Consider the following 18,187-nt stretch of genomic DNA (forward strand, 5'->3'; position numbering starts at 1 on the left):
TTTCCCGCAAAATCTGCCTTAAATCCTAACTAATTCACATATGGAATCATCTAGGGTAAAGTCTCGGCTACACAGTGACTAAGGTCGCTATGATCTCTTTGAGTGTTGTAAGGTTTCCGCACCATAACCTGCCAGAATATAAATACATAACTAAATATCCATTAGGAGCAAATTTCATGTCCCTATCCCGCATAGCCTGCATAAATTCCTATGATATTCATATGTTCACTCACCGTGTATGGCCAGGTCGCGATTTGGGACGCTATGGTATATGTGTTCGTGTTCATGTTTTCGCTGTTTGTTATTAATGCAATGAAGGCATTTGGAGCTTATTTCATGCCCCTTTCCCTCGAAGCCTGCCTAAAATTCTTGGTAATTCAGCGATGTTATCACTTAAAGCGAGGACTGGGCTACAAAGTGCCATAGGTCCCTTCGTGCGCTTGCTCGTGTTAAGGGTTTCGCACCGTTTTAGTTGTATATTGGGTAAATAGGAATTGGGAGTCATTTTCATTTCCCTATCCTGCATAACCTGCCTATATATTCACATAAACCATCATCTGGGAAAGGTCAAGTATACTTAGTAACGTAAGTCACTATGTCCCCTTACTCGTTTTAAGGTTTCCGCGCAATGCCAGATTATGAGGGAAATAGACATTGGTAGCCTTTCCATGTCCCTTTCCTGCATAGCCTGCCTAGGACTAGGTCTTAGCTACACGCTGACATAGGTCGTTATGGTCCACTTGCTCGTTGTAATGTTTCCGCACCATAACTTGTAATGAATATGTGGCAAATAGGCATTGGGAGCATTTCCCATGTCTCTATCTCGCATAGCATGCCTACAATACGAGGTTATTCATATGAAGTATCACATAGGACAAGATCTCGTCTATAAGGTGACATAGGTTGCTATGGTCCCGTTTGTCGTTTTAAGGTTTCTGAACCATAACATGTAACGAATATGTGTCAAATAGACATTGGGAGCCTTTTCCATGTCCCCATCACACATAGCCGGCCTAAAATCCTGTTATATCACCTAAGACTAGGTTTCGGCTAAACGATGACATAGGTCGCTTTGGTCCCGTTTCTCGTTTGTTTTAAGTTTTCTGCACCATAATATGTAATGAATATAGGTCAAAAGCCATTGGGAGCATTTTCCTAGTCCCCAACTCGCATAGCATGCCTAATATCCTAGGTTATTCATATGCACTATGTCCTAGGACTAGGTCTCGACTACATTATGGCACAGGTCGATATGGTACCCTTGATCGTTTTAATTTTTCCTCGCCATTACCAGTTAATAACTCTGCCGCAAATAGGAATATGGAGCCTTTTCCATGTCCCTATCACGCATAGTCTGCCTAAAATAATAGGTTACTCATATATTCTATCACCTACGACTAGGTCTCGTCTATAAGGTGAAATAGGTCGATATGGTCCCGTTTCTCGTTTTAAGGTTTCTGAACAATAGCATATAATGAATATGAGTCAAATAGACATTGGGAGCCTTTTCCGCGTCACCATCCCACATACCCTGCCTAAAATCCTAGGTTATTCATATCTAAGATTAGGTTTCTGCTAAACAATGACATAGGTCGCTTTGGTCCCGTTTCTTGTTTTAAGTTTTCTGCATCATAACATGTAATGAATATGAAGCAAATGAGCATTGGGACCCTTTTTCCATAACCCCATCTCGCATAGCCTGCCTAAAATCCTAGGTACATTTTAATTTAAATGCATTATCACCTAGGACTAGGTCTAAGATACACGCTGACATAGGTCGCTATGGTCTCCTTGTCTATTTCAAGGTTTCTGCACCATAATCTTTAATGAGTATGAGGTAAAATAGGCATTGTGAGCCTTTTCCATGTCCCAATCTCGCATAGCCTGCCTAAAATCCTGTGTAATTCATATGTACTAACATATTGGATTAGGTCTAAGCAACGAGCTGACATCCGTCGCTGTGGTCCCCTGGCTCGTTTTAAGGTTTCAGCACCATAACCTGTAATGAATATGAGGTAAAAATAGGCATTGGGAGCCTTTTCCATGTCTCTATCTCGCACAATCTGCCTAAAATCCTAGGTAATTCATAAATACTAGCACCTAGGACTAGGTCTAAGATACAAGCTGACATAGGTCGCTATGGTCCCCTTGCTCGTTTTAAAGTTTCTGCACCATAACATGTAATGAATATTAGACAAATTGAAAATGGGAGCCTTTTCCATGTCCCTATCTTGCATAGCCTGCCTCAAATCCTAGGTAATTTATATATACTATCACCTAGGGCTAGGTCTACGCAACGAACTGTCATAGGGCGCTATGGTCCACTTGATCGTTTTAAGGTTTTTCACCATAACATTTAACAAATAGGCATAAGGGGCCATTTTCCATGTCCCTATATCGCATAGCCTGCTTAAAATTATAGGTAATTCATATGTACTATCACCTAGGACTAGGTCTAATCAACAAGCTGACAAAGGTCGCTTTGGTTCCCTAGCTCGTTTTGAGGTTTTTGCACAATAACATTTAATGAATTTGGCATTGAGAGCATTGACCATGTCCCTATCACGCATAGCCTGCCGAAAATCTTACGTTATTCATATGTACTATCATCTAGGACTCGGTCTCTGCTACATGGTGACATAGGTCGCTATTGTCCCCTTGCTTGTTTTAAGGTTTCTGCACCAAAACATGTATAGAATATGAATCAAATATACATTGGGAGCCTTTTCCACGTTCCTATCTCGCATAGCATACCTAAAATCCTAGGTTATTCATATGTACTATCACCTAGGACTAGGTCTTGGCTACATGATGACAAAGGGCGATATGATCCCCATGCTCTTTTAAGGTTTCCGCACCATAACATGCAATGAATATGAGACAAATAGGCATTGGGAGCATTTTCCATATCCCTATCTCGCATAGTCTGCCTAAAATCTTAAATATTCATATGTACTATCACCTAGGACTAGATTTAAGATACACGCTCACATAGGTCGGTATGGTTTCCCGTGCTCGTTTGAAGGTTTTTGCACCATACCATTTAATGAATATGAGGTAAAAATAGGCATCGTGAGCCTTTATCATGTCCTTATCTCGCACACCCTGCCTAAAATCCTAGGTAGTTCATATGTACTTTCACCTAGGATAAGGTCTATACACGCTGATATAGGTCGCTGTGGTCCCCTTGCTGGTTTTAAGGTTTCTGCACCATAACATTTAATGAATATGAGGCAAATAGGGATTGGGACCCTTTTCCTTGTCCCTATCTCGTATAGCCTGCCTTAAATCCTAGATAATTCATGTGTACTATCACCTAGGACTAGGTCTCGGCTACACGCTGACATAGTTCGCTATGGCCCCCTTGCTTGTTTTAAGGTTAATGCATCATAACATGTAATAATATGAGGCAAATAGGGATTTGGAGCCTTTTCCATGTCCCTATCTCGCATAGCCTGCCTAAAATCCTGGTAATACATATATACTATCACATAGGACTAGGTTTAATCCACGAGCTGACATAGGTCGCTATTGTCCCTTTGCACGTTTTAAGGTTTCTGCACCGTAACATTTAATGAATATGAGTTAAAAATAAGCATTTGGGGCCTTTTCCATATCACTTTCTCGCACAATCTGACTTAAATCTTAGGTAATTCATATGTACTATCACCTAGGACTAGGTTTAAGCAACGACCTGCCATAGGTCGCTATGGTCCCTTTGCTCGTTTTAAGGTTTTTGCACCATAACATGTAATGAATATGAGGGAAATAGGCATTGGGAGCCTTTTCCATGTCCCTATCACCCATAGTCTACCTAAAATGCTAGGTAATTAATATGTACTATCACCTAGGTCTTGGTCTAAGCTACACGCTGACATAGGGCGGTATGGTCCCCTTGCTCGTTTGAAGGTTTTTGCACAATAACATGTAATGAATATTAGGACAATGGACCTTGAGAGCATTATCCATGTCCCTATCTCGCACAGACTGCCTAAAATCCTAGATAATTCATATGTACTATCATCTTGTACTAGGTCTGTCCTACATGGTGACATAGGTCGCTTTGGTCACCTTGCTCATTATAAGGTTTCCGCACCAAAACATGTATATAATATGAATCAAACATGCATTGCGAGCCTTTTCCATGTCCCTATCTCGCATAGCATGCCTAAAATCCTAGGTTATTCATATGTACTATTACCTAGGACTAGGTCTCGGCTGCATGATGACAAAGGTCGATATGGTCCCGATGCTCGTTTTAAGGTTTCCGCACCATAACATGTAATGAATATTAGACAATTATACATTGGGAGCCTTTTCCATGTCCCTATCTCGCGTAGCCTGCCAAAAATCTTAGGTTATTCATATGTACTATCACCTAGGACTAGGTCTGAGAAACAAGCTGACATAGGTCGGTATGGTCTCCTTGCTCGTTTAAAGGTTTCTGCACCGTAACATTTAGTGAATATGAGGTAAAAATAGGCACCGCGAGCCTTTTCCATGTCCATATCTCGCATAGCCTGCCTAAAATCCTAGGTGATTCATATGTACTATCACATAGGACAAGGTCTAAGCTACATCTTGACATAGGTCACTTTGGTCCCCTTAATTGTTTTAAGGTTTTTGCACAATAACATGTAATAAATGTGAGGCAAATTGGCATTGGCAGCATTTTTCATGTCCCTATCTCGCATAGCCTGCCTAAAATCCTAGGTAATTCATATGTACTATCATCTAGGACTAGGTTCAAGCAACGAGCTGACATAGGTCGCTATGGTCCCCTTGTTTTTTTATGGGTTCTACACCATAACATTTAATAAATATGAGGTAAAAATAGTCATTTGGAGCCTTTTCCATGTCACTTTCTCGTACAACAATCTGCCTACAATCCTAGGTAATCCATATGTACTATCACCTAGGACTAGGTCTAAGCAACAAACTGTCATAGGTCTATATGGTCCCCTTGCTCGTTTTAAGTTTTCTTCACCATAACATGTAATGAAAATAAGGCAAATAGGCATAAGAGGCCATTTTCCATGTCCCTATATCGCATAGCCTGCCTACAATCCTAGGTAATTTATATCTACCATCACCTAGGGCTAGGTCTAAGCAACGAGTTGACATAGGTCGCTATGATCCCCTTAATTATTTGCGCCAGAACATGTAATAAATGTGAGGCAAATTGGCATTTGGAACATTTTTCATGTCCCTATCTCGCATAGCCTGCCTAATATACTAGGTAATTTGTATGTACTATGATCTAGGACTAGGTTCAAACAACGAACTGACATAGGTCGCAATGGTCCCCGTGCTCGTTTTAAGGTTTCTGTACCATAACATTTAATGAATAAGGGGTAATTATAGGCATTCAGAGTCTTTTCCATGTCCCTATCTCGCACAATCTGCCTAAAATCCTAGGTAATTTATACATACTATCACCTAGGACTAGGTCTAAGCTACACGCTGACATAGGCCGCTATGGTCCCCTTGCTCGTTTTAAGGTTTTTGAACCATAACATGTAATGAATATGAGGCAAATAGGTATAAGGGGCCTTTTTCATGTCCCTATATCGCATAGCCTGCCTAAAATCCTAGATAATTCATATGTACTATCACCTAGGACTAGGTCTAAGCAACGAGCTGACATAGGTCGCTTTGGTCCCCTTGCTTGTTTAAGGTTTTTGCAACATAACATGTAATGAATATGAGGTAAAAATAGGCATTTTGAGTCTTTCCCATGTCCCTATCACGCACAATCTGCCTAAAATCCTAGATAATTCATATGTACTATCTCCTAGGACTAGGTCTAAGCTACACGCTGACATAGGTCGCTGTGGTCCCCTTACTCGTTTTAAGGATTCAGAACTATAACGTGTAATGAATATGAGTCAAATAGGCATTGGGATCCTTTTCCATGTCCCTATCTCGTATAGCCTGCCTAAAATCGTTACTAATTCATATGTACATTTACCTAGGACTAGGTCTAAGCCACACGCTGACATAGTTCGCTATGGTCCACATGCTCGTTTTAAGGTTAATGCACCATAACATGTAATAATATGAGGCAAATTGGCATTGGGAGCCTTTTCCATGTCCGTATATCGCATAGCCTGCCTAAAATCCTAGGTAATTCATATGTACTATCACCTAGGATTAGGTCTAAGCTACACGCTTACATAGGTTGCTATGGTCCCCTTGCTCGTTTGAAGGTTTCTGCACCATAACATTTATTGAATATGAGGTAAAAACAGTCATTTGGAGCCTTTTCCATGTCCCTTTCTCGCAAAGCCTTTCTTAATTCCTAGGTAATTCATATATTCTATCACCTAGGATTAGGTCTATGCTACACGCTAACATAGGTCGCTGCTCGTTTTAAGGTTTCTGCACCATAACATGTAATGAATATGAGACAAATAGGGATTGGGAGCCTTTTCCATGTTCCTATCTCGTATAGCCTGCCTATAATCCTAGGTAATTCATATGTACTATCACCTAGGACTAGATCTAAGTCACACACTGACATAGTTCGCTATGGTCCCGTTGCTCTAGGATTAGGTCTAAGCTACACGCTTACATAGGTTGCTATGGTCCCCTTGCTCGTTTGAAGGTTTCTGCACCATAACATTTATTGAATATGAGGTAAAAACAGTCATTTGGAGCCTTTTCCATGTCCCTTTCTCGCAAAGCCTTTCTTAATTCCTAGGTAATTCATATATTCTATCACCTAGGATTAGGTCTATGCTACACGCTAACATAGGTCGCTGCTCGTTTTAAGGTTAATGCACCATAACTTGTAATAAGAGTAGGCAAATAGGCATTAGGAGCCTTTTCCATGTCCCTATATCGCATAGCCTGCCTAAAATCCTAGGTAATTCATATGTACTATCACCTAGGACTAGGTCTAAGCAACGAGCTGACATAGGTCGCTATGGTCCCCTTCCTCTTAATTATTTAATGGTTTCTGCACCATACCATGTAATAACATTTAATGAATATGAGGTAAAAATAGGCATTTGGAGCCTTTTCCATGTCACTTTATCGCACAATCTGCCTAAAATCCTATATAATTCATATGTACTATCACCTGGGAATAGGTCTAAGCAACGAACTGGCATAGGTCGGTTTGGTCCCCTTGCTCGTTTTAAGGTTTTTGCACAATAACATGCAATGAATATGAGGAAAATAGGCATTGGGAGCCTTTTCCATGCCCCTATCACTCATAGCCTACCTAAAATTCTAGGTAATTCTTTTGTTCTATCACCTAGAATTAGGTCTAAGCTACACACTAACATAGGTCGCTGTGGTCCCCTTGCTCGTTTTAAGGTTTCTGCACCATAACATGTAATGAATATGAGGCAAAAAGGGATTGAAAGCCGTTTCCATGTCCCTATCTCGTATAGCCTGCCTAAAATCCTAGGTAATTCATATGAACTATCACCTAGGACTAGGTCTAAGCCACACGCTGACATAGTTCGCTATGGTCCCCTTGCTCGTTTGAAGGTTAATGCACCATAACATGTAATAATAAGAGGCAAATAGGTATTGGGAGCCTTTTCCATGTCCCTAAATCGCATAGCCTGCCTAAAACCCTAGGTAATTCATATGTACTATCACCTAGGACTTGGTCTAAGCAACGAGCTGACAAAGGTCGCTATGGTGACGTATGGTCCCCTTAATTATTTAAAGGTTTCTGCACCATACCATGTAATAAATGTGAGGCAAATTGGCATTGGGGGCATTTTTTATGTCCCTATCTCACATAGCCTGCCTAAAATCCTAGGTAATTCATATGTACTATCATCTAGGACTAGGTCTAAGCAACGAACTGGCATAGGTCGCTATGGTCCCCTTGCTCGTTCTTAGGTTTCTGCACCATAACATTTAATGAATATGAGGTAAAAATAGGCATTTGGAGCCTTTTCCATGTCCCTATATTGCATAGCTTGCCTAAAATCCTAGATAATTCATATGTACTACCACCTAGAAAAAGATCTAAGTAACAAGCTGACATAGGTCGCTTTTGTCCCCTTGCTCGTTTTAAGGTGTTTGCACAATAACATGTAATGAATATGAGGGAAATAGCCATTGGGAGACTTTTCCATGCCCCTATCACTCATAGCCTACCTAAAATCCTAGGTAATTCATATGTACTATCACCTAGGACTAGGTCTAAGATTCACACTGATATAGGGCGCTATGGTCCCCTTGCTTGTTTGAAGGTTTTTGCACCATAACATGTAATGGATATGAGGAAAATATACATTGGGAGCCTTTTCTAAGTCCCTATCTCGCATAGCCTGCATAAAATCCTAGGTTAGTCATATGTACTATCACCTAGGACTAGGTCTCTGCTACATGGTGACATAGGTCGCTTTGGTCACGTTTCTCGTTTTATGGTTTTTGCACCATAACATGTCATTTATAAGAGGCAAATAGGCATTGGGAGCCTTTTCCATGTACGTATCTCGCATAGCCTGCTTAAAATCCTAGGTTATTCATATGTACTATCAACTAGGACTAGGTCTCGGCTACATGGTGACATATGTCGATATGGTCCCCTTGCTTGTTTTAAAGTGTCCGGTCATAACCAGTTAATGAATATGCGGCAAATAGACATTGGGGGTCTATTCTATGTTCCTCTACCGCAAAGCCTGTCTAAAATCCTAGGTTATTCACAAATACTCTTACCTAGGCCTAGTCCTCGGCTACACGATGACATAGGTCGTTATGGTCTATATGCTCATTTTGAGGTTTCCGCACCATAGTTATACCATTTTATGCGATAAATAGTCATTTGGAACCTATGTCATCTCCTTATTCCGCTTATTCAGCCTGAATTCCTAGGAAATTAACATGTTCTATCACCCATGGCCATGTTTTGGCCACACGGTGACATTGATCGCTATGGTCCCATCGCTGATTTTAAGGTTTCCCCTGTATATGAGTTACTGACTATGTGGTTAATTGAGTAACACAAAAAATAACACGTATACTTTACTTTTAATTATAAACCAACGTTTCGGCGTGTTTTTTTACTGACTATGTGGCAAATAGCCATTATGTGCCTATATTCAAATACGGCATTGCCGGCCTAAAATCCTAGGTTATTCACATTCAACTTTTACCTATGGTTAGGTCTTGCCCCCACAGTGTTATATGTATCATATCCAGGAATAAGAGACTCTTAATACTACTAGTATACTGATCTGACAATATATGGAGATACGGTGCTAGCACCGCATCACCGCGGTGATATGGTGATACGGTGCTACGGTGCTAACTTCACGCACATGTTCGATCAACATAGAAGACGGAGAACCAACTGATTTAACCGTTATTAAACAGTTTGGTTATGTATGTTACGGAAATATTCATTGTGTGCATAAACTATCACTGAGTGATATGTGCAAGAGCAAAGTTATTATTGAAAACATTGAACAGCCTGTTGCTCTTTGTTATGACAAAAGAAGCAATCGATTATTTGTAGGATGCAGGGGATCGCCAATACTTCACGCATTTACACTTTCTTCGAATTGAAAGTTGATATGTGAGTTTACTACAATAGAAAGCAAACGAATCATATACTGCTGGTTATATCGAAATCATAAGAAGACAAAACAGTTTCGTCTATTTGAAATAACTAGATAACTTATAAGATATTTCTTTGAAAGATAAACTGTTTATGGCATCGACGAATCTCAACAGATATTTCTTAAAAGGAATGTTTTGACGACTTTAAACCTACCGATTTCACAGTGTGTGCTGTATTTAATAATTATTAAGGATATGGGAATATCAAATTTTAAACAGAGTGTGAATAAACGTTAAAAACAAGACAGGAAGTACAATTCACCATATATAAGTTGATGCGCGTATAAACCTCTCAATTGTCCCAACAAGTATACCAAAACTACCCTCTTAATGCCGAGCATCAGGAAAGGATGCTACTTGTATGAAATATTTGAACTTCTTATGGTATGTCGCGGGCGGGATTTAACCCACAACCTACTAAACCTTGGCTTTGCCACTATCTATCAGTCCTTCTCTTTATCTTTAAAGCTTTAGTGTGAGCTAAACATGTTGCAATGCAGTACACATAATTGGTTGTGTATTTTATATGTTTGTTTAGTTTCGATTAAATAGCAATTTGTTAGATATTTGGATTTAAAGGCAGAAGCTAAACTGTATTTAATATGCTTTTGACAATAATTATAACTATGATAGACGTGTGGAACGTATCAGCCACACTCTGTAATTGAATAATAAAAGAGTAAATAAAACTTGTCGTCTCGTTCTAATAAATCCTACGATACGACTCACATTGCTGGATGGTAAATTATTGGCACTGGTGTGGCTTTTATAATATTTCTTCACTATTTATCCCTTACAATATTTGAATTGCCAGAATTCGCTATTCAGAAAACATATTGCTTGTTCTGTCTGAATATGTACATAAAAGAATTTTATTTGCACATGACATTTCTTTATTAGCAATAGATGAGTTTACTCGCCATTACAATATAAATCAACATAGGGTATCAACAACCGAATGATGTAGATTGAAAAAAGGTATGCAAGTTTGCAAACCAAATTTGCCGGTGGCAATGTTGTCTTACAACCACCTCTTACACATCCCATGCCCATAATCGTATGAGAAAAATGTTGGTATGTATATTAGTATATTACTGTTATTTAAAATCAGTACATGTATTTATGGTTATCGGAAGAGTAAGTACGTGCGAACGTACGCGCGTGCTTGCATGCGTGTATGCACGAGTGAGTGCGTAAGTGCATAGGTGCGTTCAGTCAACTGGGTATTACGTTTATTTATGTTGTCCACGTTTTAACTTCGATCATCGCGTAACTAGGGAAATATGTGCATTAAAAAATCTAATCTAAGTTAAACAGCCATACATCTTAATCCTGTTAATCAATAGTTGTGTCCCTTTAATTGCTTAAATTACAGACACGTATGTTGTTCGCGCTCTACTTGAGGCGCCTCTGACCTGATTACCAACGATCTTGGACAATATGGGCATGTGGAATAGAAAAAAAACCCAGTTCGATAACCAGTCATGTCGCCCTCGATTCATTAAAATACACACACTTTATGTTGGCTGCCCTCTCATTCAAAAATATCTTGTTCGATCATAACCAAACTTGGTCAATATATGTATTGGAAAATACATCGTCCTAGTTCGATAACGAGCCATGCCACCCCTGTTACATCATAGTTATGGCCCTTTTTTCTACAAAAGAAACACTTTATGTCTTCCTGAAATGAACTGGAGTAACATTTATTTACCATCATCAAACGTGTATGGGCAGAATATCTCGGCCATGTTAGATAACTAACAAAGTCGCTTTCATGGTTATTTCTCTTGAATTGCTTTAATAATATTATGTCGCATCATTACCAATTCAACGCAATATGTGTATGTCAAGACAATTCCGATAATAGTCATATTACTTCATATTCAATCAGTTGGGAGTTATGCAAATTACGTATTTGAGAATCCTTTTAATCAAATCAATGTGTTGTTTAAGATATCCGAGCCAAGTTTTCAAAACAGAACATTGAACATGTCATTTTGTTCTTGCCCAATGTCTGCAACCTTTTTTAATTCACAAGGGCAGTTCCAATCTCTTTCAAATAATCACAAACTAATGTAAACAAAAATGTGTTCAAATTAGGAAAAACAAAACAAGAGCCTATATCATTCTTATCTGTCAAACCTATGCATTATTATAGTCATATGGTTTTACTGTACGTCCCAACTATATTTATTCTGCCAGTGAAATGAGTGCTTGTGCACGCCAATTGTAAAGGTGAACTTTTCAAATTTGGACAGAACACATTAAACAAATGATAAGAAAGAATAGCGAGTGTAACGTTAAAATCCATTCTGCATTAACGATGTATTCCATATGCAAATATCAATGTGGGACATTATCATAGAAATAACTGCCAAAGCTAAAGGATCGATTTTTTCATATATTGAGTTAGCATCAATGCATGGTCTTTGTTAATATGTTTTAACAATCAGTTGTTCATCTATTGCATTTTGTGTTGCTGATACAAAATTGCATATTTTTGCGTTTGTTACAATATTATATGTCATATACACATCATTGGATCAAGCGGCGTCCATTAAAGACGTCATCGCTATGACATAAGTACTCCATCAATCACTGAACTACGATCCCATGTTCATGAGCACAATATGTGGGGCAATTTCGTTAACTAGTAGGAACGTCCCAGTCACTCCAGGGTTATGGCCTTTGACAAATTTTCAGAATTGAATATGTGTACTCTCTCTGACTGTTGCAAATGTACGCACAACATCGCCAAACATGGTCACAATCTATCACAGTGTGTGTATACCACGTGATAAATTACGTCAAATATGCTACGTCAGAAGGCAACATTTTGCTTTAAATGAAGACTTAAATCACAGATAATTTTTCTTCAACTTCACCATTTTAAATGAAACAAAGGGCAGTCTATGCCGCTTAAAAAGCCCCACCTTCGTTTTATTACCGGAGTTTGATAAGGTGATAAGTTTCATCAAACATGTCGACAAACCTGTTTCCAAAATAATGTTTTGATAGTGCTCCGTCAGACGGCCGTTTTGTGAAAAGGTTTGTCGAAAATAGAATCCAATGGTGTATCGTAACTTATAAAATATATGAGTAGGTCTAAATTTCCTTTTTTTGTAATGTAATAGTAGTAATAATGTTATCTTCATAATACAAGGGGTGTTACAACTCATTGAACAATTTTGAATTTTTTGAATTCATCTCCCTTAGGTTATAGTAAAACACAATGTACTTAAGGCAACAAATTATAGTTACAGGTAACAATAATTACTTTTTTTCATCATGGTAACATTTGATACAAGAAACTATAAATGTTTCAATACAACAACTGTTGACAAGATATTAAAGTTAAATGGCGTATATTTCTTCATACATAAAGGTGATATTACTTCCACTTGTTTTGAATAATACATGCAAAATATATTCTATTCAAGTATTACGGGTTAAATAACCTTACTTTTTATTCGAAATTAACGGTTTCTATCTCTTTTAAATTTCTTAATCATGTCTTTGTCTTTATCTTTCTGAAAATATATTCCAATTGAATGTGCAGGAACTGATTGCACACGATACATTTCTACATGACTGACCAATATAGCGATGCCAAATCACTTTCATCTGTTTGGGAACATACATATCGTAGTGAATGAATGTAGTCTTATTTATTGCAAATTAATTTAATTAAATGAAATGGCAAAAACAGGGCCCGTAGATTTAAGTAAAGATATGTTTGATTTAACGACGCTGGTTCAGGTCATCAAATTGACAAAACAATCAAGGCATTATCACAAAAAAGTCGTCCATGAACTTAACGTATAAGAACTCCGTCCACAGCGAATTTATTTCTTGTTTCTTCGATATCATTTACTGCTATGTCTTATTTATGTTAGTGATGCGCGAACTAAGAATACAGAAACAACCGGTAGAAGGGAATGTTGACAATAAAGCATTTACCATTGTTGTCAATGAACAGTCCCGATCAAACCGAGACTGCTGATTGTATCGAGTGCTTCAGGGTGATCTCCCTTTCAGATTCTATATAACACAAACATAGATGCATCTTCATCTTATATAGAAATTACCATATATAAGTAAACATATAATGTTCGTGAATGCATATTATATATATTACTAGATATAGTTCTCACTTATGTGACATGTTCAGTTATAGTGCTTTCGGTATCCGCGTTTTACACTTAAACCAGAAATTAACATCTGATAAAGTCTAAAGTACTCCGAATCGTATGATATTTATAAAGAGTACATGTTATATTGTGGATAAGACAACACTTTGTATTCAAGCAAAATAGTTACAAATGGTAATGTTTCTATTATAAGAAAAAGTCGGCAAAAAGGAGTGAACTGGTATGCGTTTCAAAATAATCCTGTCAAACTGGTTTATCAATACCTTATTGGTGCTTTATTAGATACCTGAGTGCCATAAACATGCAAAACAGTACTATGCATTTATTATTTTAATCTTGAGTCAAATGATAAAATATATGTATTATAAGGGATAAAACGTTGTTGATCGTGATTTGGGTTGATAATTGCCGCAGTAAAAAAGTTTTCATCTCACTTTGGCAACCAAAAGCCATACAACAATAAATATAATCTGACACGGGTTTTTGTTTTAAAAAATCAATTTAGTAGCACAGTATTGATGTACATTTGGAAAGCGTTAAAAGCATGACAAGCAAAATACATCAGATAACACCGGACCCGATACGATACACAGACAATCTGAAGACGTGCTCCCAATTCTGTAAAGGTTCAGGGTTATCGCTAGCTTTATTTATCTGCACGAAGTTACAATGTGAACAATATTGATTGAATTTTATTTTTGTAATACTAAAACGGTGATAAGATACCGAACATTTTAAGCATGTGGATTAAGCGTCGATGCCAGACATTAATTAAGCCAGTGAAGAGAATATGTGTTAATAAACGGATAAACTGATACTATTTTGTTGCATGAGAACACATTCGACAATGAGAATATCAATGTAAAGTTTAACACAATATTTAAACCGACATTTTTAAATCAAGCCATCAAAGGGATTGGGCCACGAGTTTTGCCAACATCGGTTACTGCCCTCTCTCGAAACGCCGAACACTATTCCAAGACAAAGTGTTTTATAACAAAAAACAGTCAGATGGATTATTGATATCGCATTGTTCAAGTGGAAAAAACATTATACCGGAAGTTGTAGAGAAAGGCGTGTGAGAGAAAGAGAGATCGAGAGAAGATGAACTCCTGATACCGATTGTTTATTAGATAAAACGTTGGGAAATCTTAATAAAACGTTGAACTTTACTAAAGATCAGGAAGTTTTCCTCCTCTGAAAGGTTGTTAAAACCAAATATCATTTTTTTTGTACTAAGCGGTTGGATTTTTCGAGTATATCTGAAAAGATTTAATGGCTGGTCGGCGAAAAAAGAAATGTTTAACATCTTCATCTACATTGCAATTGATACAGAGTGGAGAGTCTCGATGGTGGTTATCAAAAAAGTCGGAATTTAGGTCACTGCTAAAGTTTTAAAGTTGCGCATGATATACCGAGGAACTGTGTTCTCCACAAAGATAACACGATGGGACGGAGGTTTGTTTAAATTTATCTTTTAATTGACGCTTGAAAATAGAAAGAATTGATGTCTTATTTCTATATTTAAGGAATTCTATAATGACAAAAATGATAGTATCGTAGAACAATTGTATATTTCTAGGCGTCTATTCAATGTATTAAATTTTTCATTATTTTTCAGATTATAAGGATAAGAATCATTGACTGTGCTGGAAAAAAAAACTGTTAAGAGTTTATTTTAGCATGGAGAGCAAGCTTTGTGACCCGTGCCGTTTCGATGAAACAGAAGAGAAAGCAACTGGGTTTTGCCTTGATTGTGTGGAATATCTATGTTCTGCATGTAGTCGAGATCATAGAAAAAATAAGATAACCAGAACCCATACTATCCTTAAAGATGAAGATATGCCTTCTGATGTGAGTACCTTCGCCTCGATGAAGACGATGACTAAATGCAAAGTACATCCAGACAGGACTGTTGAATACAAATGTTCAACTCATGATGAATTAATATGCGTTTCCTGTTTCGCGAAAGCTCACCGACAGTGTCAAACTATTGATGAATTGACTGTTGAAAGAACTGAAAAACAGTTGCAAAGTGTGGCCCAACAAACGAAACGATTGCAAAAAGAGATACAGGAAGTTGGAGATGCCCGTCTAAGAATGAAGCAAATGCTGAAGGAAAATTTAGTTAATCTAGAAAGATTTTGTGATAAGCATGCTGCGGGTATGAAAGAACGCATAGATACTCTGAATGACAAATTGAAAGAAAACATTTGTAGTAAGATCGGTGGCCAAGTGTCGAGCAACGAAGGAGATGTTGACGCGGTAAAGTCTTTACAAAATGAGCTAAGCGAGAAAATAAAACTTGTCAACGATACACAGAAATATGGGAACGCGAACGAGCAAGAGGCAGTATTCAGACGGACTGAAAACAATTTGAAGGAAATAGAAAGTCAAGTACAAAGTTTTCAAAGGAAACAGTCTATACTCTACAAGGTTTTGCCGGATCCGAATCTAGAAAAGTTGAGCGACTTAGGTCAAATACATGAATTAGACGCCGAAGAGATGACAGTTTTATGTGAACAAGAAATCGCAAGTTGTTCGAGTGAAGAAGTCGTTGATGATAAGAATAAAGAACGTCTAGAAAAAGGTACATTTCGTTCTGGTGTTCCACATGTTACAAAGTTCACTTTTGACCACAATGCAATTTTGAGTGGCAGATGTGTGGATTTAAATCCATTGGTTTCTCAGAGTTGTACTATTGCTTCATTAGATTGTTTACCAGATGGAAGTATATTAGTCCTTGATGATGTCAACAAACGACTTGTTGTTTTAAATTCAGGACTTGGCAGTGTCTTTTGTTTCCTATTTCATGAGAAACCGGTTAATTTTTGCGTTCAGCCAACAACGGACAAATCTAAACGTTACATTTGTGTTTGTTTCCAAGGCCCCAGCGGTAGCAAGCGATTGATGTATTATGCCGTTAACAAAGGAAACGTTACCATTGATCGTGGGTTCGCTACAAGACTTAATCCAATTAATGTCTCTCCCCTGGGGTATCAGACACTTGTTTTCTGTGACCGAGAAAGCGTTGATAATATAGAAATCAGAGTAATGTCAGACGGCAAAATAGTCGGCACCTCAAGCGTCACGCAAAAAGCACGGAAAGTTCGTGTGTTTGAAATGTCTAAAGAACCTGCGATATTTATCCTGGAGAGAAATGCTGTATCTGTGTATGGTATCAACAAATCTAAACAGCTTTTTCCTCATACAGACTGGCATATTGACCTAGAAGGAGGAGAACCAACAGATGTTACTGTTGATGAAAAGAATGTATATATATGCTGTGTAAATATGAATTGTGTATACAAAATCTCAATAAGTGATAAATCAAAGAGCAAAGTTATAATTGAGAATATTAAACAGCCGGTTGCAATTTGTTATGACAAAAGAAACAACCAATTAGTTGTTGGATGCAGGAGATCACCAGTACTTTACGCATTCACGCTTCCATTAAATTGAATTTTGTTGTTGTTTGAATTAACTACTTGAGAGAAAGTGCTCGTATTTTCGTATTTTTGGTGATGGTACTATGACTGTTGGGAGAAAAACTGTATCGGTTTATTACGTTTAAGGCATTATTTTCTCATTGATGTTCAATATTTCGGGGAAAATGTTCATATATGGTGTGATGAATTTGGTAAATCAATGACAGCTCTAGATTGAACATATTAGTCCAACAATTGCTCTTTGTCTCGACAAAGGAAAAACAATTGCTTAACAATATGTGTTGTTTGCAGGGGATCAACAGTGTGATACGCAATGGTTATAGTTTTATTTTTAGTGTTCTAAATATTAAGGCGGAAGGCCTGGAGCCAATGTTTATAAATGAATGAATGACAAATGAATATATGGTGGGCGATTTCGTCGGAAGCATCCTAAACGATTAAATCACAATCTGTGCGTCGATGTCATACGCAGAGACATGAGCGTAAACTCTTAGTAAGTTAAATGATTTGAGAAACAATGAACTACGTTATGTATGTTATGTATGTTGTATTGATTCTGTGTTTTTTTCTGCATTTTACATTTGTTTGACAATATTTTAAGGACAATATTGAACTTGTTAGTCCCATTCTAATTTTACTGACCGTTCCAAGGCGTACCTTGATAAACATACCTAGTTTATATATATATATATAGTATCACTAAGTATGTATGCACTGTGCTGCTAGTGGAGTTTTGTTCTGTTCTTCCATGTTTCTTGTTTGTGAATTTTTATTTTTATGTTCTATGTCTTTGGCGTTTGCCCAGTGCCATTAAACCGGGTTTATGTTTAAACTTTTCGCTACTGAGCTTGTTTCTGTAGCTTTTCGCATAAATATTGTGATTGAATCGTTAGATTTTAAAATCTACCCTCATAAATGCTATCGTTCGACTCAAAGTTTGGCAGGTTGATTGTACATTGTTAAGTGGATTTATCCATTGCAATGGCTTTTATA

General features: G+C 37.6%; 1 protein-coding gene across 1 annotated transcript; it reads left to right on the forward strand.

Annotated features, from left to right (window-relative positions):
• Nucleotides 1-14,979: 14,979 nt before the first annotated feature.
• LOC128216003 (E3 ubiquitin-protein ligase TRIM71-like) lies at nucleotides 14,980-17,581 on the forward strand. Its single transcript, XM_052922599.1, has 4 exons — nucleotides 14,980-15,203; nucleotides 15,367-16,335; nucleotides 16,960-17,018; nucleotides 17,486-17,581. The coding sequence occupies exons 2-4, from the start codon at nucleotides 15,429-15,431 to the stop codon at nucleotides 17,579-17,581; spliced, it is 1,062 nt and encodes a 353-aa protein (XP_052778559.1). The 5' UTR covers nucleotides 14,980-15,203; nucleotides 15,367-15,428.
• Nucleotides 17,582-18,187: the final 606 nt, after the last annotated feature.

Source organism: Mya arenaria, chromosome 14 (assembly GCF_026914265.1).
Source record: "Mya arenaria isolate MELC-2E11 chromosome 14, ASM2691426v1".
Lineage (NCBI taxonomy): Eukaryota > Metazoa > Mollusca > Bivalvia > Myida > Myidae > Mya > Mya arenaria.

Excerpts from the sequence above, each read along its gene's own strand:
- LOC128216003 (XM_052922599.1), top strand. The coding sequence starts at position 15,429 with ATGGAGAGCAAGCTTTGTGACCCGTGCCGTTTCGATGAAACAGAAGAG. Across the intron at positions 16,336-16,959 it reads TAAAGAACGTCTAGAAAAAG|ACTGGCATATTGACCTAGAA; the intron begins GTACATTTCGTT and ends TTCCTCATACAG. Across the intron at positions 17,019-17,485 it reads TTACTGTTGATGAAAAGAAT|GGGATCAACAGTGTGATACG; the intron begins GTATATATATGC and ends TGTTGTTTGCAG.